Below are 25,979 nucleotides of genomic sequence, written 5' to 3' on the forward strand. Positions count from 1 at the left end.
ATCTTTCCGTTGAGGAGCGATAAATTATAATTTTATCAGTGGGTTTCTGAAACTGTGATAAAGTACCTGACGGGTTGCTTTATGTGGTTGCAAGGTTTCTTTTTCTCCTTACATGAAGATTCACTCAGTGCTTCATTGACTGGCTATTTAACCATTTTTGGTGAAATGAATCGTTCAATGCACCTGTGAGAACATGCTCATGTTATGGACACTTGAATCAAAGACAAAGTTACGGTAGCTCTGGGGTTTACATAACCCTGTTAAAGGGAGGTCTTCCTCCTTGATCTTCTCCATGAAACAGATGAATAAAATACAACATATAATGACATGAATTCAAGGAAATCCCATAGGGCTCTACACTAGGAATTACTTTCTGACCACTAGCTTCTGCCTTTTAAAGATCTCATACTTTGCAACAATTCAACAGGCTAAAATCAAGGTTGTAGCATGTAAGCCTTTTGGAATAGGAACTTATAAAATAATTCAATTAATAAACTGCACTTACCTACATAGAATCGGTATGTTTAATAATCTGAGTCTTTAAACAATGGACTTTTTCATAAGCCAACAGTTACTGACGCATCCTTGAATCTCCTCAGACTCCTCATTCTGTTTGCAGTAACAGTTGTGTTCCTGGATTCAGGAAATCTCCTCAGGAGGAGATTTCTTTTGCTTTCATTGTTAGCCTTGTGCACAGAATGAGATTGCTAGTCAGACATCTAAGTCCATGAATTATGAAGAAATTTTCCATTTTTCACTAGTTTTCCTCCTTCCAAAGAAGTTAATGCAAAGGTTGTGTATTTGGGTTAAAGAGCCTGTTTTCCTTTCCTTTTTTCATAATTTACTTTTGAGAAGTAGGGGTTTTCTATTTGCAATATGATAGAGCATGACTTTGAATTGGATATTCAGTTATGTTTTCTAGTCTATTGCTGGAAAAATTATCTCCAGGTACCCTTCTTATCACTAATGATTAGGACAAATTGTAAACTCTAGCATGAATTTAAAGGACAGTGTTCATTTTAAAGGTTACATTTTACCCACACAGAAATCAAGGATCTGACATAATCTTTATTTATCAGTGCCCAGAACGGGTCTTTACACAAAGCAAGTGCTCATAAAGGTGGATTCAGTTTAAGAATGAGCATGACCATAGAGTGTCCAAGAGTGGACAATGTTCCTGCAGTTTCACAGATGATCAGGCGAGATAAACATAATGACATGAATGAAAGGATAATATCCCACAGTGATGAAATTATGTTTTATGGAGACCTGTAGGAAAGTACAAGCTGTATAATTACAATTTTCAATAGGATCACAGAACTGTCCATCAGAATGAGAAAAAGTATATATAATTTTTGTTGGTATATTACAGTAGCCCAACTGTCACATTATCAATACATGTGATAGCCACTGAAGGAAAAACAGTTTAAAAAAAAACGCCCTGTATAAAGAAGAGCATGGAAATTGGAGGCTATTGTAGCTGAGAAAAGAAACAAAAATACTTTTATGATAGTAAATTTCCTCAATTTCCTAAATTCTTTGAAGAAACAGAATTCATAACAAGAACTAATGGGAGTATACTCTTCTCACCAGACTTGGATCAGTGTGTGAAATGTCCAGAACATTACTATGATAACACATAGAAAAATCAGTGCCTCCTGAGAGATGCAAGTTTCCTGGCCTTGATAGATCTCCTGGACATGGTTCTGGCCTGCATGCCTCTCTGTTTCTCTATACTAACTGCTGCTAACTTGGGATGTTTGTGAAACACCAAGACACTGCTATTGTCAAATCCCGTAACCAGACTCTCAGCTACCTCTTGTTCATCTCCCTCATCCTCTGTTTCCTCTGTTCCTTGCTCTTTATTGGCTGTCTCAACACAGTCACCTGCATTCTACAGCAGATCATATTTGGGGTTGTTTTCCCTGTGGCTGTTTCCACAGTGTTAACCAAAATGGTGACTGTGGTTCTGGCCTTCAAGGCCTCTTCTTCAGAGAAAAGGATGAGATGGCTGCTGGAATCTGGGGTTCCTAACTTCATCATCCCTATCTGTACTCTCATCCAGCTGACTCTTGTAGACTCTGGTTGGGGAACTCTCCTCCCTACATTGATGCAGATGCACACTCTGAACATGGCCACATCATCATTCTGTGCAACAAGGACTTCTACACTGCCTTCTATTGTGTGTTGGGATACCTGGACTTCCTGGCCATGGCCAGCTTCACTGTGGCTTTTCTGGCCAGGAACCTGCCTGACACCTTCATTGAAGCCAAGTTTTGACCTTCAGCATGCTGTTGTTCTGCACTGTGTGGCTCGCTTTCCTGCCTGTCTAACAACTGCTAAGGGGAAAGTTAAAGTGGCAGTGTAAGTCTTCTCATCTTGGTCACTGGTGCAGGGCTCCTTGCCTTTATATTTGCTCCAATGAGTTATATCATCTTGTTAATGCCCAAAAGAAATTCTCTGCATGGCATCAGGCATAAAAGACATAGTAAGAGGAATCAGATTTCTTATGAATTTTTCATATAGGTGCTTCGTATATAACTCTATACTAATTTTCCAGTTATATTAGTATGTACTATGAAGTTTTACTTTAATGAATGAGAATGTATTGCTCATTTTTCTAGTAGTGGTAATTACATTGAGTGGTGATAAATATTTGAGTCTGTATTTTTTGTATAATTTTGCTTCCCCCTATATAATCTACAATTCATCATATTCCCTTTCTTCTCAGTTTCTTTTCACTGCTGTATTTCTTACTCATTTTTCTAAATTTTCAAGTATAGTAACTTCCTATCTGCACACTATCATGTTCCTTAGTCCTCAAATCCATCTCATTTATGTTTTTCTCTTCACAAAGTTTCACCTTTGAACATGATCTTAGAGACTGTTTAGTTCAATGCTTGCATATTTCTACTCACACCTTTGCCTTTTGCAATAATCTTGAATCTCTTTTGTGGGGCCTTTCTCCCTGTGTCTGTCTCTGTCTCTCTCTTTGCAACTCTCCACTACTTCTCTCAGTTCCTTTTCCCTTTCACCCTGCTTCCCTCATATGGTGTTAGAAATGTCTTGTAAATACTGCATAAATGTTCTTCAATTTAAGATTACAATGTAGAGGACTTTTTGACTCTTCCCTTAAGATGAAAGTCTGTAATGCATCATAGCTCACTCCCCCATGGCTAGTCATAAACTTTTGATTTATTTTTGTTAATCACAATTTGTTTACTTGGTACATAGAAATTAGTGCACTAAGTATACAAAAAATTATTTCGTAACAAATCATTTAAATAGGCATACAGGTGGACCCATTTCAACAATGAGATGTACAAGTCATAATGTCGAAAAATGTACTTTACAACTTTTGCAGGGGCGGGGAGGCGGAGAGGGGAGGAGATGGGAATGGATGGGAAGGAGAAATGAAGGAAGCGGCAATAATGCTTGATAAGAAATGTACTCATTATCTTGCCCATGTAATTGTAACCCTTCTGTATAGTATTTTCACAATAAAAAAAAGAAATCTACTCATTATATTGCCCATGTAATTGTAACCCCTCTATACAATATTTTCACAATTTAAAAAAAAGATTATTTCTTGGAATGTCAACACTTCTTACAATGTGTTGAAACATAAACATTTTTATCTGTCACATGTCAAAATACTTAATATGATAAGGAAATCATTACTTATTTTTTCAAATCAGGTGACAGTGTGTTCTATATTATTTTTATTGACATATAGGCACAATTTCCCTCATTATTTTCTGCTCCAGTGTTCATTACATGTGTCTTCTGAAATCAATTAAATATATTTAGTCATGCTTGAACGCAGGGCCTAGACTCTGCCTAGGATTTTCACTCAAGGCTCTTTTTCCAATTCAACTGCACCTCAATTTCTAGCTTTTGTGTCTTTAACTGGAAATAAGAGTCTCATGGATTTTCTTGCTCAGGAAACTTCAAAACTCTTCTCACATTTACATTTCTAGTAAATAAATGACAGTGAAACTATTGATTAATATTAATAAATATTTTAGTTGCAATGTCACAATGTATTGGCAAAAATATTTTGTGGATGATCTTCCTTGGAGGGCATGTTGTTTAACAAATGATGATAGTACAACTCCCTCAGTATGGTAATTAAGATATCCTCAAAATACATACCAGGTTCTATTTAGATTTTGTATCTTTTTTATTTATTTTAAAATGCAATTACTAGACCTAAGTTAATAAAATTGTGTAAAACACTGAATCCTCATTTTTTGTTGGGAATTTGTTGGGAGAATATTTGATTTTAGAGCTTGTCCAAAATATTGTGCATTCTTTGCTATTTTCTTCTTGGTTAGAATTTCAGTAAACTTACCCAACCCTCTTTTTTCCTCAGTAAAGGATTGAAGATGATGTTTGGATGGATTGATGTGTTGAAGCTAGAGTATGGATGCCAGGTATGAAGAGAGGTATTGGCACATATAAGAAAAGTTCATAGATAAATAGAAGGACAGAAGTAAGAAGAAAGGAAAATGTACCCATATAAAATTATTTTTCTTTCATGTAACAATAAAACCTTATTCATAAGTAGTAGTTGCCCTTTTGGCCACATCTTATCCAATATCTGTTGTTATTACATTTCTTGATTATAGCCAGTCTAAGTGGGGTAAGATGGAATCCCAATGTTATTTTTATTTGCCCTTTTTATGGCCAGAGAAGTTGAGCTATTCTTCCTATGTCTATTGGCCATTCTTGTTTCCTCTGAAGAGAAGTCTCCTTTAAGTCTTTAGCCCACTTATTAATGGGGCAGTTATTTCTTTGAGGATTTGTTTTTGCGGGATTTATTTTTTGATTTTGACATGTGCTAAGGAACCCCAGTGTTTTTTCTATTCCTTCCTTTAATAATTTCAGTGTGTCTGCTTTTACTTTGAGGTTGTTGATACATTTGGAGTTGATTTTGGTGCAGGGTGTATAAAAGGATCAATTTTGTTGGTATCATGTACTGAAGAAACTGTCTTTCTTTTATTCTATTTTATTGGCTCCCTTATCAAAATTGGGTGATTATAGGTCTGCTGGTTCATTTCTGGGTATTCACTTCTATTCTATTGGTCCTTGGTCTGTTCTTGTGCCAGTAACAAGCTGTTCTGATTACTATGGCCTTGTAATAGAGTTTAAAGTTTGTATTCATCTTCTTTCAGCACTGTTCTTTCTGCTAGGTTTTTTTTTTCCTATTCAGTCTTTTAATTGCATTTGAGTTATGGATAGCTTCTTCTATTTCACTAAAGAATGAGGTTGGAATATTGATGGGAATTGCACTGAAAGCAGTATGGAGGTACCTCAAAAGACTAAACAGAGCTCCCCTATGACATAGCATTCCCTATTCTGGGAATTTACTCAAATGACCACAAACAAGGCCATACTAAAGGTACCAGCACAACTCTATTAATCACAGTATTATTTACCATATGTAAGGTTTGGAACCAACCCAGATTCCCCACAATTGATGAATGGATAAAGGAAATGTTATATATATATATATATATATATATATATATATATGTATATAATATGTATATACATTTACATATATATAGAAATACTATGCTTCTATCAGAAAAAAGTGATTCCTCCTCATTTGTAAAGAAATGCATTAGTGTATATACACACATACATACACACACACCCACAAACACACACACACACACACACACACACACACACACACATATATATATACATGTATATAGGGTAATCTTATCAAATGAGCTGAAAAGCTCAAAACTATGTACATATGTCCATATAAAATGATGCTAAGTAAAATGTACCCCAATTTATTAATTCAAGAGGTCTCATTTCCTTGTTATTGTTCCAAATATACTATGATATTTGATTGTTTCTTTTGTATGTTCTTCCTGTTATGGTATATCCTCTGATGTGACTATATTGATTTTGGTACCCTGCATCTTGTATTTACATTTGTCTAAGCTGGGTTGGGGAAGGGGAATAACAAAAGGCTGAAACATGACATAGGATGACCCATTTCAACATCCATACCCACAGGACAGTATACTGGAAACAAACTTTACAACTTTGGGCTGGGGAATACAGTGGGGTGGGGAGCAATGTGGGAGGGGGAGGGAAGGGATAGTGGGAGAACAACAAGAGTAGGGGCAATAATTATCGACAAGCAATGTACTCATTGCCTTACTCATGTAACTAACCCCTATGTACAGCATGTTCAATAAAATAAAATTTAATAAAAGAAATGTACTCACTCTCTTATTTATGTAACTGTAACCCCTTTTCACATAATCGTTACAATAAATTTGAAACAAACCAAAAAAATAAAAATATATAAAAAAATCCTCTGTCCAGCTAAAACATGGTAGTAAGAATTTACAAAATAAGTGATATATATTGTAATGAATGTACAACTGTAAAACATAAGTGGCAATCTCATAGAAAGATTTTTCTTTCCTCATACATTTTTTGTCAGTCATGGGGACTGAAATCTCTGTCTGCTTGCTCTCCCTGAGCTCTTCAGCTCAGGCTAGTGCTCTACCACTTGAGCCACAGTGCCACTTACGCCTCTTTTTGTTTATGTGGTGCTGAGGAAATGCACCCAGGGCATCACGCATGCACTCTACCCCTGAGTCACCTTTCCAGTTCTCCTCCTACATTGTTAAAGAAGAAATGATGTATGTTTTCTGTTACTTAGTGCATGATTGTGAACAAATGTACCAAAATACACATCCAACACTGCAGCACGATGTAGAGTATGTTCACTTCCCTGAAGGATCACTATTATCCAGTGCCACTGAAGTCTCTGCATGGAATTTGGGTCTAAAATATGTTGACAAGTAGAAAACATAGAGTTTCTTTTGATGTTGATTTATGTTTGTAGTACAGAAAAGTTTCTCTACTACCAAATGTTCTCAACCCAGTGCATCATGTTTGAAGGTAAAATGCTATCATGCAAAAGTGGAACTCAATTTCAGCATTGACCATGGGTTATTGACATGCAATTGTTTGTTAGAACAATATCATTGCTTCCCCAGGCAATAGTAAATGGTTGTATTTCTGGAGGCCTGTGCACATGGAATTCTACCACCAACATTCTGTGGCTGTAATTGACATTGTAAGTGTGTGAGAATCAACCGTCTGGGTATGATGCTCTCAGAACATCTCACAGGCATAGACTTTGTGTAGATAATTCAGCATGCACAGGACATGACATCCTCTGAGGCAATCAGTTGCATCATCCCAAATGGCTTTCATGGAAATAGTTTCATGCCAGACATTGTACCAACAGTTTTCCAAGCTAACTCCATCTGTGGGGCTTCACTCTCTGTGGTCTTGGATAGAATCAAAGCACCTGGAGTGAAGAAGGCAAATCCACACATGTTTTCCAACTCATGTTTTTCTCCTGCATGAAGGCCACAGATGTAGAGCCTCAGGGAAGAGTTTTACACATTAATTCAGGGAACTCACAAGAGGCTTTGATTAAAATGGAGCGACAGTGTAAATCTCTTTCAATAAAAAGGCACATATGTGTATATTAAAATATAAATGAGTATATATGCCTAACATATGGGCTTCACTTTTTGGAATAATGGGAGAGGCTTCAAGTATGTTCTATTTGATTTTTACCCTCATTCTTCTCCAGCTTCCCGTCCTGGTCAGGTCTTTCGCTGGGACTAGCTGCTTCTCTACTATGAAGCAACGAGCACACATGGATGGAGATGTGATAATTGCGGGATTTTTCCCTCTCAAAACTTTGGGAAAAGATCATAGTAATAGTGAAGATTCCAGGCAAGAGGAACACACACCGTAAGTAATGCATTATTTTATTCCCATTTTCTCTTTTGTTCTGAGGATGGGCAATGGATGAGGGAGCTGTGGGTGGACACATCAATGATCTTTGTCCCTTTCCACTGACCTCCAACTCTATTGCACCTGGAGCAGCTCAGTTTCATTATTATGTTTTACATCAACTGTTGAGTGATGTTCTTCCTGTAGTAGGAAACAAGTCTTTTTCCTTCTTTGTAGCTTCTCCTTTACAAGAGAGTAAATTCTTCATTTTACTCCAGCATGCCTGTATTTCCTCCTTTTCAGCTGTCATTGCAGAAAATGAAGTGATGTTATTACAATAAACCTGAGTCATTGTCATGAGTTCTGTACTAAAAGGCTTAAACCACATTTTCTTCCTTCCTGGGCCATTAGTGAGAAATTGTCTTTAATAACACCTATTTTGAGTACATTGATAAAATTTCTTATGGTCGGCTGATGACTCATGCTGATAATTCTAACTACTCATAGTCATGATATCTGAGGATTGAGGTTTGAAGCCAGCCCAGGCTGGAAAATCTGTGAGATTTTTATCTGCAATCAACCGCCCAAAAGCTGAAAGTGAAGCTGTGGATGAGTTACAGAGTGTTAGCCTGGAGCAAAAAAGCTCAAAGATACTGTTCAGGAGCTCATTTCATGCTGAGGGACTCTCTCTCTCTCTCTCTCTCTCTCTCTCTCTCTCTCTCTCTCTCTCTCTCTCTCTCTCTCTCTCTCTCTCTCTCTGTTTCTCTCTGGCTCTCTCTGCCTCTCTGCCTCTCTGTCTCTGTCTCTCTCTCTCTCTCTCACACACACACATACACACACACACAAATTCTTATTATAGGCAAGTAGTTACTGTTTCAAACTAAACCTCAGTTCTGTTTTATGTCAGATATATTGCAGAACACATGCTTTTACAGACAGGATAGAATTTTAAAGATTACTTATAAGCGAATTTAATCTCCCCAGGATGAATTCTACTTTCTTTGTGCTCATGCAAGTTCTTGCCTTTTTTGTCCATAACACATAGTCTAATTAATAAGTGGCTATACTAAAAAAGATAAGAAAAGAAAATGACCATGCAGAGTGAAGAAATTCTAGCAAACTATCTGAAAATGCCACTGGGTCTATCATTTGCACTTGTTTTCCAAGTGTTGGTGTGACAAGTATACACTGGGTTAGCTGCCCACAATTGAAAGCAGTGACCCCGGGATAGCAATTACTCTCTTCCATGCTATATAAGATATATGTCTTTATCTTCTATGTTACTGGTATATTTTTCTTTCTTTCTTTTGTGCTGATCCTGGGAAGTCAAGTCTTGGGCGCTGTCTGTCACTAAACATTTCAACTTAAGGCTAGTGTTCTAACACTTGAGCCACAGCTCCCGTGGCATTTTTGGTAGTTAAATGGAGATAAGAGTCTCATAAACATCCCTGCCTAACCTGGCTTCAAACCACAATCCTCAGATCTCAGCCTCTTCACTAATTAAGACTACAGGAATTAATCACTAGTACCTGGCTTACCTTATTCTTTGTGTTCCCATTGGGGAACACAGATGATTTTCATTCTCTTAATTTCCCCAAATATATTTGAGTATTTGCCTTAAGGTGCTAATATAGACACTTTGGGTAGTATAGTTAAAGCAAATGGGCATTTCGTAGCTACACACATACAATACAAAGTCTGGTCTGGTTTAGTAATATTGTATCTATGCTATTGACTACAAATAATAAATTTATCCATTAAATTTTTCTTGCAGATAAGTGGAGTTACTTTTAGCCACATCCTTGCCAGCATTTCTTATAGTTTTATTGATAATGGTTAATCTAACTAGGGTGAAGTGAAATGAAAGTGGTGTTTTGATTTTCATTTCCTTTGTGAACAGGGATGATGAACAATTTTCATGTGTCTATAGGCCATTCTTATTTCTTCTTCTGAGAAATCTCTCTTTAAGTCATTGCTCATTAATTTCTTGGATTGTTGTTTCTTTAAGGGCTTTAAGGATATTTTGGATATGAAGATCTTCTTTGATGGATAGATGGTAGAACAAAAATCTCCCATTCTGTGATCTTTCTATTAAGCTTGTTACCTATGCCCTTTGCAGACAGAAACGTTTATGTGCCATGTACACTCATTTATCAATTCTGTTGTTCATTTGTTCTGATCCTGGTAGTTTCTGTAGAAAATTCTGATTTGTTCTTATGAGCCCAACACTTCCTCTACTCTTTCCTATAAGTTTCATGATTTCTGGCTTTACATTGAAATTGTTGATCCATTTTGAATTGATATGGGTACTAGATGATGTATGGACATGTAATTTCAGTTTTCTATACATCGATGTACAGTTTTTTCAGCATCAGTTTTTCAGCTTAAATTTTTGGCTCTTTTACTGAATATCAGGGAGCTATAAGTCTTTGTGTTTCTTTCTGGGACTTCTATTCTCTTCTATTGATTCTCTGGTCTACCATTTATTCAATTCCAACCTGTCATCAATACTATGGCTCTGTAATAGAGTTTGAAGTTTGATAAAGCAATTCGTCCACCACTTTTCTGACGACTAAGTATGGCTTTGGTGTTTGTCCTTTTATTATCCATTGATTTTTGGATTGTTTTCTCTCTCTATTTGAAGAAATTTGCTGGGATTTTTATTGATATTGCTTTAAATTTGTAAATTGCTTTAGGTAGTATTGTGATTTTCCACAAGGCTAATGTTTCTAATTAAGTACCATAAACTATCTTTCCAGCTGCTTAAGGTTTCTTCAATTTCCTTCTTCAAATATTTAAAGTTTTCACTATGAAGATCCTTCACCTATTACTTAATTTCCAGGTAATTTATAATTTTGAGACAACTGCAAATGAGGTCGCTTTTCTAATCTCAGCCTTGATCAACAGCCTAAACAAAGGCAATTCATTTTGTGGGTTGATTTCATACCTAGGTATGTTGCCAATGTTCCAGGTCAATTCAAATACCTTGGGGAAGAAGTTTTTGGAGTCCCTTCAATACAGTATAATGTCATCTGTCCAAAGGGTCAGTTTTACTTCTTGCTTCCCCATATGGTTCCCCTAAGTGCTTTTATCTTGCTTACCACTCTTGCTGGGAATTCCAATACTCTGTTGAAGAGGAACAGAGACAATGGATATCCTTATCATGTTACTGATTTTTGGGAAAATTGCTTTAATTGCTGAACATTGAGCATAATGCTGGCTGTAGGTTTGTCATATACATCTTTTTTATACTGAGGAATGTTCCAAGTATTCCTACCTCTTTCCAAGTTTTTATCACAAAGGTAATTTGGATCTTATCAAAGGCTTTTTCTGCATCTATCAAGATGATCATTTGTTGCTTACCCATGCTTCTGGTGGTCTGTTGTAATATGTTAACCAGATTAGCATTCCTGGGACAAATTGAGTTTCATCATAGTGTATAAATTTTCTCATCAATGTTTGACTTCTATTTGCCAATATTTTTTTGAGAACTGCAATGTTCATATGGGAGATGGATCTGAAATTCCTTTTCTCTACCTGCACTTCTCTGGTTTCCATAGAATGAATAATGTCCCTTACTTTCTATTTCATTGAAGAATTTGAGAATAATTCTCCTTTATAAGTTTTTTAGAATTCAGTTGTAAAGCCATCATGTCCAGAGTTTTTCCTGGAAGGGAGTTTTGTTATAGCCAATTAGATCTCATTTTTTGTGATGGGTCGGTTTATTCATTTCATTTTATTTATTTGGTTTTATTTTTATTCTCACTGTAAAGATAGCATATAGAAGGTTAGTTACATGAGTTAAGTAATCTGTAAGGAGGACAATTCTTTTATACCATGTCTCTCCTACTCTTTTCCTCCTGTCTTCAGCCACAAGATGGCCAATTCATTTTCCACATAGTGTCTAGAGAGTATCACTGTTGTACTTGTTCATCCTTGTTCCACAGTTTATGTACCATCTCTTATCCTCCCAAAACAAACAAAACAAAAAGTAAAGAGATTAACAAACCATAACAATGACAAATAAAAATGTCTTTCGTTTCTTTTTCTTGGAGTTCAATTCAAAATATATTATTTTACATGGTCATCTGTCCACATTTATTGAGTCCTCATCTACCACTCCAGTGCATATCCTCCCTTGGCCTATGTATGTTAATACTAGGGTGCTATAAAATTTATCATCTCCCAGTATGTGTGTGTATACATACACACACATATATATGTACACATATATGTTGAATTTAGTGTGTTTAATTGTAGGTTTATATACATATCCTAATTATAGAAACTGAGATAAAACATGGAGTCTGTATGTCTCTGGCTGTGGCTTATGTGGCTTAATATAATTTTTTGACGTCTTTCCCTTTCCTGATGAATGGTATAGTATTTTTGTTTTATGTTGGATGAGTAGTATTCCATTGTGTATATATACCATATTTTCTTGTTCTATTTTTTCACTGAGGGTCATCTACATTGTTTCCATATCTTGGCTGTGGTAATCAATGCTGCAATAAACATGGTTGTGATTTTGGCTTTAGTGTGACCTGGTTTGTGATCCATTGGCTCAATGTCCAAGAGTGGAATTATTGGGTCATAGGGAAGCTCTATTTTCAATCGTTGAAGGACCTTCTATAGTGCTTTCCAGAGTGGTTGAATAAGTTTACTTTCCCACCAACAGTTTCATTGGATGCCATTTTGGACACATTTGTCAACATTTGTTGTTAGTTTTCCTGGTAAATGTTATTCTATTTGGAGTGAGATAGAATCTCAGTATTATTTTGATTTGCCCTTCTCTTATGGCCCGGGATGTTGAACAATTATTCATGTGTCTGTTAGCCATTCTTTTTTCTTCCTTTGAGAGGTCTCTCATTAAATCTTTAGCCCAATTATTGATTAGGTAGTTGAGTTTTGGAGTTTTCTTTGGCGGGGGATAATTTTTTAGCTCTATGTAAAATTTAGATAAGAGGCTTTTATCTGATATGTAGCAAATGAAGATTTTATCCCAATCTGGGGGCTACTTATCTTGTTAGCGATGACCCTTGCTAATCAGAAACTCCTCCCTTGATACAGTCCTACTTATCCAGTCTTGCTTTGACTTGTTGTGCTTGGAGATCTTTGTGTAGGAAGTTTTGCCCCATTTCTGGAGGGCTTAGAATTTCCCCTACCCTTCTGTAATATTTGCGACCTAACCACCCTTTACTTGAGGTCTATCATGCCCTTAAGAGTTGACTCTGAACTTAAGCTAGATCCTTATATATCACCCTGCAACAGAATCAACTCCAAATGGATCAAAGACCTTGAACTCAAAGCAGACACTCTGAAAACATTACAGGATGGAATAGGAGAAACCCTAGGTCTCCTTGGCTCAGGCCGAAATTTTCTGAATAGAGGCCCGGAAACACAACAAATCAAAGAAAGGTTGGACAAATGGGACTGCATAAAGTTGCAGAGCTTCTGCAGGGCAAATGACATAGCTACCAAGATCAATAGAAAACCCACGGATTAGGAGAAGAGCTTTACTAGCCATACAATGGACAAGGGTCTCATATCTAAAATATACTTGGAACTCAAAAAATTCAACCCCCCAACAACAAATCCTCAAAGAAACAACTGCCCAATAAATAAGTGGGCGAAAGACTTAAAGAGAAACTTCTCTGAAGAAGAAAGAAGGATGGCCAATAGACACATGAAGAAATGTTCAACATCCCTAGCCATAAAAGAAATGCAAATCAAAACAACATTGAGATATCACCTCACTCCAGTTAGAATGGCAAAAACCAAGAACTCTAACAACAACAGATGTTGGAGGGGATGTGGACAGAAAGGAACTTTACTTCATTGTTGGTGGGAATGTAAACTTATTCAACCACTTTGGAAAGCAGTATGGAGGTTCCTGAAAAGTCTTCACATAGAACTCCCCTATGACCCAGCAATCCCACTTTTGGGCATTTACCCAAATGTTTACAAACAAGACCACACTAAAGCTACCAGCACAACTATATTTATTGCAGCATTATTTACCATAGCTAAGATATGGAACCAACCCAGATGCCCCTCAGTAGATGAATGGATCAAGAAAATGTGGTATATATACACAATGGAATTCTATGCCTCCATCAGAAAGAATGACATTGCCCCATTTGTTAGGAAATGGAAAAACTTGGAAAAAATTATATTAAGTGAAGTAAGCCAGGCCCAAAGAAACATAGGTCTCATGGTTTCCCTTATTTGTAATATCTAGTATATGTATGAGTCAAGTGGAAAAGGTCAGATAATGTGATGTCAGGAAAATAAACCCTTAGATGTGTATTTTAATTTTTTTTCTTTCATGCATGTGTTTCTAATGCATTTATAAGATTATCTCTTTGTTGCTTTGTATGTCCCTCCCCCACAATATAACCCCTGCTTTCACTATATTTGATGTCAGTATAACTTGTGGAGGAGATGGGGAAAAACCAGTTGTTTAAGGATACAGGTGGACCTGTTGCAACAATGAGAAGTACAAGTTGTCATGTCCAAACGTCGGTGCGGGGGGCGGGGAAGGAATAGGATTGGGATGGGGGGGAGGGGGGCGGCTGGGAAGGGATGTGAAGGGTAAACAAAGGAGGAGGCTGCAATGCTTGGTAAGAAATGTATGCATTATCCTGCCCATGTAATTGTAACTCCTCTGTACATTATGTTCACAAATAAAATAAAATTAAATTTAAAAAAATAAAAATAAAAATAAAAGAATTGCTTCTGGTGCAAGGTGATATATATGTAGCTAGATCCAGTTTTCTGCATATAGATACTCAATTTGTCTAGCACCATATCTGTAAGAGGGTATGTTTCTTCCAAGCTGTGTTTTTGGATCCCTTATCAAATATTAGGTGGCTATATGTTTGTGGGATAGTTTCTGTGTTTTGTATTCCATCGTTTTTGTCCTCAGGCCTATTTTTGTGGCAGTACTAAACTATTTCCTTACTATGGTTTTGAACTAAAGCTTGAAGACTGATACGATGGATTGATTTTGTTTTCCTGGGTCTTTCCGTATTCCGTATGAATGTTTGGATTGATATCTCTATTTCTTTGAAAAATGTTTCTGGGATTTTAATGGGGATTGCATTTAATTTGTAGATTCCTCTGTGCACAATTGTGATTTTTAAAATATTAATTTTCCAAATCAGGAGCACAGGATGTTTTCCCATTTCGTTAAGTATGTTTCAATTTCTAATTCAGAATCTTGAAGTTTTCACAATACAGATCCTTCTCATCTTTTATGAAGTAAATTCCAAATATATTATTTTTTGTGAAGCTATTACAAATGATGTTTGTTTCTGATTTCAACATTGTTGGCACTCAGGAAGGTGACTGATTTTTTAGGTTGATTTTATAACCCACTACTTTGCCAAAGTTTTAAATCAACTCAAGAACTTGGGTTAGGAAGCCATAGGATGTTTTAAATAGAGGACCATATAATCAGCAAATGTGGATAGCTTTACTCTTTCTTTTGTTTGGATCCACTTTATGTGTTCCTCTGCTGTCTTTTCTCTTGGAAGCAATTCCAGAACTATGCTGAAGAGAAATGGAAAGAGTGGGCATCCTTGTCTTGTTCCTGATTCTAGAGGGAATGGTTTAAAGGTTTTCCCATTACATATAATGAAGGCCCTAAGTTGTCATACAGATCATTTATTATATTGAAGAACCTCCTATGGAATTTTAGCTTACCCAGAGATTTTATTAAAAAGTGATACTGACCCTTGTCAAATGACTTCTGTGCATCTATTGAGATGGTCAAGTAGTTCTTATCCTTTCTTCTGGTGCTATGATGAATTACATTAATTGACCTGCATAAATTGAACCAGGTTTGCAATCCTGGAATAAATTCCATTTTATAAAAAGTATGATTTTTTTTGTTAGTTACTGAACTTGCTCTGCTAGAAATTTGTTGAGAAGTTTTGCATCAATGTCTATCGAATTAATGGATGTATAGTTCTCTTTTATATTGTATTATCTGGTTTTTTGATGAGTATTATGTTTGCTTCATAGAATGACCTTGGTAGTGATCTTTCCATTTCTATTTCATTGAAGCGTTTGTGGAGTAAGAGAGTGAGTTCCCCTTTGCAGACCTTATAGCATACTGCTCTAAATCTATCTGTTTACTAAGCTTTTCCTGGATGGGAGATTCTTTATTGCTATTTCAATTTCATTATTTGTTATGGGTCAATTTAGTTAAGGTAAATCTCCTTGGTTAAGTTTTGAGCTTCAGTGTACTCTAAAGGTGCTTCCTTTTTTTGCCGTATTCTTGAATTTACTAGTATGAATGTTTGTGGAATATTAACTAATAATAATGTGAATCTTTCATATCTCTGTAGTCATATTCCAATTTTAATCTGTAATTTTATTAATTTGTTTGTCTTCTCTTCTTTTCTTAGTCGAATTTGCTAAGGGTCTGTCAATTTTCTTACCTTTTTTAAAGAACTAGCTTTTTGTTGTGTTCATCCTTTCTGTGGGTTTTTTACCCTAATTTGTTAATTTCTGATTTATTTTTAATATCTACTTCTGTCTATTTTGTTGTTTATTTATTTTATTGTTTATTTGCTTTATTCTGTCTATTTCATTGTGTCTTTCTGACAATTTAGGATTTGGCTATGTCCTGCTTTTCTCAGAGCCTGGGTTGCATCATGCAATGATATTTGGATTTAGTATGGGACATAAAAAAGGCAGTTTTTAGAGGAAAATTTATAGCTCTGAACATCAAGAAGTTGGAGAAAATTGAAGTTTTCGTTTCTTAAATGTTTGAAGAGCTATGGATTACTCAGTATTGAATCATTCATTTTCCATGAGTTTGAGTCTTTCCTGTGTTGGGTTTTCCTGTTGAACTCTACTTTTATTGTATTCGCAGGATCGTTTTCCTGTTCTTTAATGGTTCTGTCTTTTTGACTGAAAATTTTCCTTTAATAGTTCTTGTAGGACATGTCTTCAGGAGTTACATTCTTTAACTGTGCTTGTCTGGTAACATCTTAATCCTTCCTTTATTACCGAAAGATATCTATTTTCTATAAAATATTCGTGGTGGATAAATTCAGTATTTTTATCATCAAAACTGTAAATACTGTCAATACTGTAAAACATGTAATACTAATGTATTCTACTGACTCTTACAGATTGTACTGAGGAGTCAGCAGTTTGGGAATCAGGGACAGAGCTATGTGTTATGTCTCCAAATTCTGTTCTATTCTAGAGTATCTACCCTGTATTTATATTTCATTTGTGAGAAGTTGATCATAAGGCAGCTTGGTGTAGATTTTAGATCAGAGATTTGATGATCCTTTCATACTCATATAACTTACACTTTATCCTTGTCTATGCTAGGAATTTGAAATTCTGGCACTACTTATTAGAACAGGCATTTAAAATTTTGGGCATTCCCAACCATTTGCTGAATGTGAATAACAGTATTATTTGCTTTTTGGTAAATGCTTTGTCAAATTTTATGAACCATTTTCACACATCTCAATTCTTATTTATAGATTTTTCCTCCATATGTGTATGTACAATCAACTTTTCTTAAACCTCAATATTTTCTTCCATTTAGAAGATTATGCTCACACGAAAGGCTTTCACATGTATTTATACTACATGTTGAACAAGTTAATACTTTCATTTGTGTTTCCATCATGCCTCCATTGCTTCCTTTTAAAACAATGCCAGTTGATTTCATTATATTAATTTCTATAGAATATGCACACACACAACACACCCTTACACACACAGACAGGACACAGAGAGAGAAACTAAAATATTTTGTTTTTCTTTCTTTTGTTCTACAGGTTTGTTTGTTTTTAAGTATCTCAATATAAATATATTGGCAAGAGAGTAGCCATCACGGCATTTTACCATGGTGGGCTTGGAAGTGAGATATCAATATAAAGCTTCCTTACAATTCTCTCCTCATCCACTGTATTTGAGGTTCCCCTCACCATAATGATTTCATTGGAGTTGGATGCATCCCTTTTGTTTTGGTACAAAAATAAAAATAAACTTCCCTCACCTGTTTTTGAGCTCTTGTTTGGGTTGATATTACAGGAACAGCTGTTCAATATTTTGGGTCTGTGAGAAGACATTGCTATAGAATCTTTCATAACTTTGTTTATAAAAGTTGCCCTTAAATTGAACATTGGATAGTTAGGCTGGCCTGCCACATCAACACAAAACATAAACTTATTATTCACAAAGATGTATTGAGTTGTTCTAAGATAAAGGCAAGAGAATATTGCTATCTCAAGAAAACCTAATATGAAGACAACTACAATGAGGTAGTAGGGGGAGAAATTGCTGTTTCTCTCATTCTATCTCTTTCTCTCATCTTAAATAAGTATCTGAATCTCATTCATGACAAATTCCCCTCATGTCCTTAATTAGTTCAATATATTAGCATAAGACTCTACATTCACATTCCTTCCTAATTAAGGGTAACATTATAATTTGTTCAGTAGCAAAGAAGCAAGCATTCAACACAGAAAAATCACAAGTTTTGAAATACTCCTCCTCAATTTCTATGCTCATGTAGGATCTTCAAGAACTATCAGTTTGTTTTGGCTTTGGTTTTTGCTGTTGAGGAAATCAACAAAAATCCTGTTCTTTTACATAACATGACTCTGGGACTTGATATCTATGATGTTGAATTCAGAGCTTGGACAATGTTTAAGAATCCCTTCATTTGGCTCTTTGGAAAATACAAGATTCCAAACTACTCTTGTATGAGAGACAGGAGGTCTACAGCAGTACTTACAGGACCATCAGGAATAACATCTAACCAGATTGGGACATTGCTGGGACTCTACAGATTTCCACAGGTGAGGGTGGGAAGTTTATAAAAATGTCTAATGTGGTGCTATTTCAGGTATTAAAAGAGGATGAAAGGAACACACTCAATTTATAAAACTATTACATTTTGTGATATGAAATAATAACTACTCAAAGATAGTGGGATATATATATATATAGTCCACTGTTTGGAAAAGAAGATTGAAAAGAGTTCAAGCAGACAAATGCTTATTTATTCCTTCAAGCTATATTAATAATGTTCTTTAATAAGTTAGGAAATGGAAAATGACTTTGCAGTTTGCAGATATGTTGAGCAGGGTATTCATGGTTCACACCTATATTCCAGGCTACTCAGAAAACTTGTATTTTCAAATAACCAACAAGGAGCACAATATGATGTGTAACTCAAATGGTAGAGCATCAGTCTAGAGGGAAAAAAAGCCAAGGAAGTGCAAGAGGCCATGTGTTTGTATCCCTGTATTGGCATGCACATAAATATACACACACACATACACATATGGGAATATATAGGTTGAAAGAAGAAAGTCAGCATCAGAACAAGAAATGGTAAATGTGTTCTCTTGCAGATGAAAGTTATATCTAAAATATGAATATGCAATGTGAAATAAATATGGAACATGCACATAACCATTTGCATACAAACATAGTATATATAGGAATGGAACACCATGGTTTCACTTTTCTGATCTAATAACAGTATAAAAAAGAACACAAGAGAGATGAATTACACCTTGTCTGACTGGAATAGATATTAAGGGAAAAAGACAGATGAATAAAAAATGGACAGGTGGGAAAAACTACTTAATATTCAATGTACCTATTTGGAAATGGAATTTGGAAAATCAGGGAGTGGTTGGCGGTTGATATAGATGCTATGTGTTGATAGAGTTATTAATAAAGATCAACAGACATTTACAAATCATTAAATTGTACTTTAAAAACAACAAAACTATCTTCTACCTTCTTCAACTGGTTCTTAGCCTACTTCAAGACTGAGATTGTGTTGCATGGCAATCTCCACATTCATGAATTTTCTTTCCCTTTAGTTTACCTTTGGGTCTTTTGATAATACCCTGAGTGACCATGACAAGTTTCCTGCTCTCTATCAGATGGCCCCAAAGGACACATCAATGGCCATAGCCATTGTCTCCTTACTGCTTCACTTCAACTGGAACTGGGTGGGGCTGTTGACCTCACAGGATGAGAATGGTTCATGGTTTCTGGCTGAATTAAAAGAAGAGATTTCCAAGAACAGAGTTTGTGTAGCCTATGAGCTAGTTGTCTCAACCCAAGACTTGTCACATTTAATCAGAGTGATGGAAGTTTATAACAAGATCAATAATTCTTCAGCAAATGTCCTCATCATATATGGTGATAAAGATTCCCTAATATCTATAATAATAAGTCTTGAGCAAATTTTAATGCAAGGCAAAGTTTGTGTCATGAATCTACAGTGGGATTTCACCATGAAAACGAGATATTTCATGCTAGGCTCATTGCATGTACCTCTTATTTTTACACACCATCATGTAGATGTTTCTGGATTCACAGATTTTGTCAAGGCAGTTAATCCTTCCAAATACCCAGAAGACATTTTCCTTGCTAGGCTATGGTTTCTGTCATTTAATTGCTCAGATGCTGAGTCTGACTGTGTAACATGGGACAACTGTCCTCCTGACACCTCTTTGGATTGGTTGCCTGGGCATATTTTTGACATAACTATGTCTGGATACAGTTATAATATATACAAAACTGTGTATGCTGTGGCCCAGGCTCTCCATGAGATACTTCTTCTTCAAACGGAAGTTCACACAATGGGAAATAGGAAAGGAACAGTGCCTTCCCCTGCACAGGTACATTAGAAAAGACTCTTGTTGAGAGAATTCTCACTGTATGAATTTCTAAATTTCTGCATATATGCATGTATTTATACATGTATATATACACATGTTTATATAAAGTTTTTTAACCATCATTCATATTTTGGTTTCTTTGTTAATATATGATTTTATTGCAAAGATACTGTACAGAGTGCTTACATTTCTTATTGTGCATTGTTATCTTCTTTGTTTCTGCCCTACCATCCCTTCCTTCCCCACGTTCCCTTCTCTCAATTCCTCTAACCCCCATGTTAAGTTCATTTTCAGCATAGTCTCTTGTACATCTCATTGTTACAATGAGTCAACCTGTATCCTCATTTCATTATTTTATTACTTTCCTTCCTCTCCCCATATTAGAGAAATGTATATAGAGGATTCAGGTCACTGGAATCAATTGAAATGAAAACAGGGGTTTAACCATGTGGGAAGAACTTAGAAAATAAACAAAAAAATCTCATAGTACATTATTAGTACATTAAAAACAACAGCAACAAAGATAAAAACCTCTTGTGTCTCTACCATGGGGTCCATTTCGCTTAGCATTATATTGTAAGGTCATCTGTACATATCTTTTGACATTTCTGCTGTTCTGCTAAGATTATCCTATGTGTGTACTAGTTATTGCAAATAAATGAATCCATGGACCTCTGTGTCTTTGTGCCTGGCTTACTTCAGTTAATAATTCTTTCAGATGGACGCATACAATTGAATTCATATATATATATATATATATATATATATATATATATATATATATATATAAAACTTTCTTGAGGGCTGTTTGGGTTTGTTCCATATTTTAGCTATGGTAAATTATGCTGCAATAGTTGTGCTCATAATTTTAGCTTGGCCTTGTTTATGATTGTTTGCATAAATGCCTAAAAGTGGGATTACTCGGTCATAGGGGAGCTCTATGTGGAATCATTTGAGGAAACTCCATAGTGCTTCCAACGTGGTTGAACAAGTTCACACTCCCACCAACAATGCACTAGGACTCCCTTTTGGCCACATCCCTTCCATCATCTGGTATTATTAGATTTCTTGATTATAGCTATTATAACTAGGGTGAGGTGGCATCTCAATGCTGTTTTGATTTGCATTTTTTATGGCCAGAGAGTTTAATGATTTCTTCATTTGTCTATTGACCATTTGTTGTTGGGGGATTTAATCTTTTGTGTTCTAAATATTCTTTATATATGAGTTTCTTGTGGGATTCCTATTGATCTTGTTAGCTATGTCCTATTTCATGCAGAAACTCTGCAATTTAAGGTAATCCCATTTGTCCAATCATTGTTTGACTTCTTGTGTTTTTGTGTCCTCATTAAGAAAATTTCGGCATGTGCCAAGGAAGCCTAGAGTTTCTCCTATTCCCTCCTGTAAAGTTTTCAGGGTGTCTGCTTTACTTTGAGGTCTTTGATCCATTTGGTGGTGACTCAGTGCAGGTTGATATATAAAGATCTAGCTTTAGTTTCTACAGATGTTTAACCAATTTTGTCAGCACCATTTACTGAAAGGCCATCTTTCTTTCATTCTATTTTTTTAGCTCCCTCATTGAAAATGAGGTGGCTATTGGCCTGTGGGTTCATTTCTATGTGTTAAGTTCTATGCCATTTGTCATCAGGTCTGTTCTTGTACCAGTACCCAGCTGTTTTGATTACTATGGCTTTGTAGTAGAGTTTGAAATTTCATATTGATATTTCTCCATCACTGTTCTTTCTGTTAAGGATTGTTTTGCTATTTGAGGTCTTTATTCTTCCATGTCAAGTTTGGAATGGCTTCTCCTATTTCATTGAATAATCTGGTTGGTATATTAATAGCTACCACATTGATTCAGGAGCTTTATTACTTCACTGTCTTAACTCTGGGATGTAATTCACCATATAGTGTTTCTATTTTAGCTCCACTTTTTCTTGAAAAATATCCAGTATTACAATCCTGCTGGAGATCAAGTGATTTGGGATGAGAAAAGCAAATGGGAGCCAGAGTATGACATTCTGAATATTTGGAACTTTCCAGAAGGCCTAGAACTTGCAGTGAAAGTAGGAAAGTTTTCTCCATATGCTTTACATGGCAATCAACTGTCTTTAGCTGAAGATTTGGTAGAGTGGGCCATAGGAACTACAGAGGTGGGTTGGATCTAATCCTAATGATTTTTAAGGACACACAAATCAGCAGAAGTCTCTCTTTTAGTGTATACCTGGCTGGGTTTTAGCAACTTACCCCCATAATTCTAGCTACTCAGATAGTGGAGATCTGAATATCATGGTTAAATATCGGTCCAAACAGGAAAATCAGTGAGACTGTTAACTCCATTTAACCACAAACAATCTGAAAGTTAGCTATGTTTCCAGTACCAGAGTGGTAACTTTGAGCATAAAAGCTCAAATCTGGTACCAAGATCTTTATTTATAACACAGTGATCAAGTACCTGCTTAGTTGCTTTCCAGGGTTGAAAGATTTCTTTTGCGTACTTCTCTGGAGATTTGTTTAATGGTTAATTGGCATGTTACTTAACCATCATTGGTAAAAGGTGTCCTCAAAAGCACCTCTAAGAATATTACCCCGCCATGGACACTAGAAAATGAAGAAGATAACATGGGCCTGAGGTTCACATAACACTACATAAAGGAGGTCTTCCTTCTTCTATTCTCCATATCTCAGATGAATAGGAGGAAAGGTATGACATTAATTCAAAGAAATCCCATAGGACTGTACATTAGGAATTACTTTCTCAGCACTACTTTCCTCCTTTTAAAGATTCCATACTTCACAATGATTCCACAGTCTAGATATCAAGGTTGAAGCACATAAGCATTTGTGAATTATGGAATATGGACTTTATAACAGAATAAAATTAGTTGACTGCTTTTATATTCATAGAAACATTTTGTTTAATAATCAATTAGTTAAAACAATGCATTCTGTGAAGTGTTAGATAGAAATCTGAACAGTTACTGACACAGCTATGATTTTCCTCAGACTCCTCACTCTATCTGCAGTGAGAGTTGTGGTCCTGGATTCAGAACATCTCGTCAGGAGGAAAAGGCATCCTGTTGCTTTGATTGTACTCCTTGCCCAGAGAATGAGATTGCTAATGTCACAGGTAATTTTATGACTTATTAAGAAATTGTCCAGCCTACCCTAGTTGTCCTCAACCCAAACAAATCAATGCAAATGTTGTATATTTGGACTACAGAGAAAATTTTGGTTCAAATATTATAACACTCCAATGCATACCATTTCAATACATATGAGAGTCTTGAAGGAAAAAAAACCTTGAATAAAAACAGCTAAATAAAAATAGATGGAAATACTAAGGTTGTGATTTCAAAAGAAACAAAAATACTATTATGAGAGTAAATGGTATGTGAACAATTTCATAAATTCTTTAAAGAAAAAGAAGCTCACAACAAGAACTAATAGTAGTTTACACTTCTCACCAGATATGGAGCATTGTATGAAGTGTCCAGATCATCAGTATGCCAACACAGAGAGAAACCAGTGCCTCCTGAAAGCTGCAAGTTTCCTGGCTTTTGGAGATCCCTTGGGCATGGCTCTGGCATGCATGGCTCTTTGCTTCTCTATGCTAACTGTTGTTGTTCTTGGAGTGTTTGTGAAACACAAAGACAGTGCCATTGTCAAGGCCAATAACCGGACTCTCAGCTACATCTTGCTTATCTCCCTCATTTTCTGTTTCCTCTGTTCCTTGCTCTTTCTTGGCCATCCCAACACAGTCACCTGCATCCTACAGCAGATCACATTTGGGGTTGTGTTCACTGTGGCTGTTTCCACAGTGTTGGCTAAAACGGTGACTGTGGTTCTGGCCTTCAAGGCCACTTCTCCAGGGAGAAGGATGAGGTGGCTGCTGGTATCTGGGGCTCCTAACTTCATCATCCCCATCTGCACTTTGATCCAGGTGACCCTCTGTGGACTTTGGCTGGGAACCTCTCCTCCCTTTGTGGACACAGATGCATACTCTGAACATGGCCATGTCATCATTCTGTGCAACAAGGGCTCCATTGCTGCCTTCTACTGCATCCTGGGATACCTGGGTTCCCTGGCCATGGCTAGCTTCACTGTGGCTTTTCTGGCGAAGAACCTGCCTGACACCTTCAATGAAGCCAAGTTTCTGACCTTCAGCATGCTGGTGTTTTGCAGTGTGTGGCTTACCTTCCTGCCTGTCTACCACAGTGCCAAGGGGAAAGTCATGGTGGCAGTGGAGGTCTTCTCCATCTTGGCCTCTAGTGTAGGGCTTCTAGGCTGCATATTTGTTCCAAAGTGCTACAACATCTTGTTAATTCCAATTAAAAATTCTCCATATCGTTTTAGGGATAAAAGACATAGTAGTAGAAATATGCATTTTTGTGATTAAACTCAGAGGTTTGATTAGTTTACAGAAGATCTGATCTAAATCTGCAGTCATTATCTCTTCTTGTAATAGTTTATATTATGGAATTTTCATTCATATTTCTTCTGATATTAATTAAATTCATTTATGCATGCTTCAACTCAAGGCCTATAGTGCCTGCTAATTTTTCACTCATGCCTTCTTTACCTCTTGAACCATAGTTCCATTGGTCTCCATTTGTTCACTTATTGGAAGTAAGTGTTCCTGCCCAGGCTGACTTAGAACTTTTTCTCACATTTGTATTTCTAATAAATAAATGGCTATGTAACTTTCTATAAATTAAATATTAGTTGAAAATATAATAACGTGTAGGTCAAAAATATTGTGTGTATGTACTTTTGTTGTAGGCATGAAAATGTAAATAATTTCCAACTTCCACATTATGATAATGAAAATATAATCAAAATACTCATCAGTTTCTATTGAGTTGTCTACCATCCTTATTTATTGAAGAAATTTCAGTAATAAAGTTGACTTTATATTATTGAATGAAATACTGAATTCTCATTGTGTGAACTGAAATAAATTGTTGCTAGAACATGTAATTTCAGTGATTTTGCACAATATTTTGTACTCCTTGCTAATTTTTCTTAGGATTTCAGAAAACTTGCACAACACATTTTCTCTTAAATGAAAAAAAGAAAAGAATATACCCATGGTTAGATTGATGTGTTGAAGCAAGATTGGATGGATAAAGTACAAGAAGAAAGTAAATTCCATATAAAGGAGGAGTTCATGGATAAATAGAAGGTCAGAAGTAAGTAAGAAGGGAACAAGGACCATGTAGCCATATGAATTTGTGTGTTACAATAAACCTTTATTCATGAGAAGCAGCCTTGACTTGGCACTTGGGTCATGGTTTTCTAATCTTCCTTGCCTGTGTGAGGGCGGGTGAGGTGTATGTTTGGGTATGGTATTGCGAATCAAATGCCTTATGTTTTTATCTTATTTTTGTACCTTTGCAAAGGTTTGGATATATTCTACCAACTATTAAGGATTTCATATGTATGGATGAAAATAAAATATCTGAGGTCATTAATATAATTAAAATATATAGGGGAAATACATTA

General features: G+C 35.9%; 1 protein-coding gene across 1 annotated transcript; it reads left to right on the forward strand.

Moving 5' to 3' along the window:
• Positions 1-1,756: 1,756 nt before the first annotated feature.
• LOC138814263 (vomeronasal type-2 receptor 116-like) lies at positions 1,757-24,873 on the forward strand. The gene is made up of 8 exons (XM_070003267.1): positions 1,757-2,364; positions 4,376-4,436; positions 7,646-7,809; positions 18,344-18,629; positions 19,668-20,474; positions 22,400-22,627; positions 23,481-23,604; positions 23,945-24,873. Exons 1-8 carry the CDS (start codon positions 1,757-1,759, stop codon positions 24,871-24,873), a joined length of 3,207 nt encoding a protein of 1,068 aa, XP_069859368.1.
• The last annotated feature ends 1,106 nt before the right edge of the window (positions 24,874-25,979 follow it).

The sequence above is a fragment of the Dipodomys merriami genome, unplaced genomic scaffold (genome assembly GCF_024711535.1).
Source record: "Dipodomys merriami isolate MVZ:Mamm:240054 unplaced genomic scaffold, mDipMer1.0.p SCAF_6, whole genome shotgun sequence".
NCBI classification, from domain to species: domain Eukaryota; kingdom Metazoa; phylum Chordata; class Mammalia; order Rodentia; family Heteromyidae; genus Dipodomys; species Dipodomys merriami.

Coding starts and splice junctions, on each gene's coding strand:
- LOC138814263 (XM_070003267.1), top strand. CDS start 1,757: ATGTTTGTGAAACACCAAGACACTGCTATTGTCAAATCCCGTAACCAG. Junction 2,365..4,375: donor GGGAAAGTTAAAGTGGCAGT/GTAAGTCTTCTC, acceptor TTTTTTCCTCAG/TAAAGGATTGAAGATGATGT. Junction 7,810..18,343: donor AGGCAAGAGGAACACACACC/GTAAGTAATGCA, acceptor ATGCTCATGTAG/GATCTTCAAGAACTATCAGT.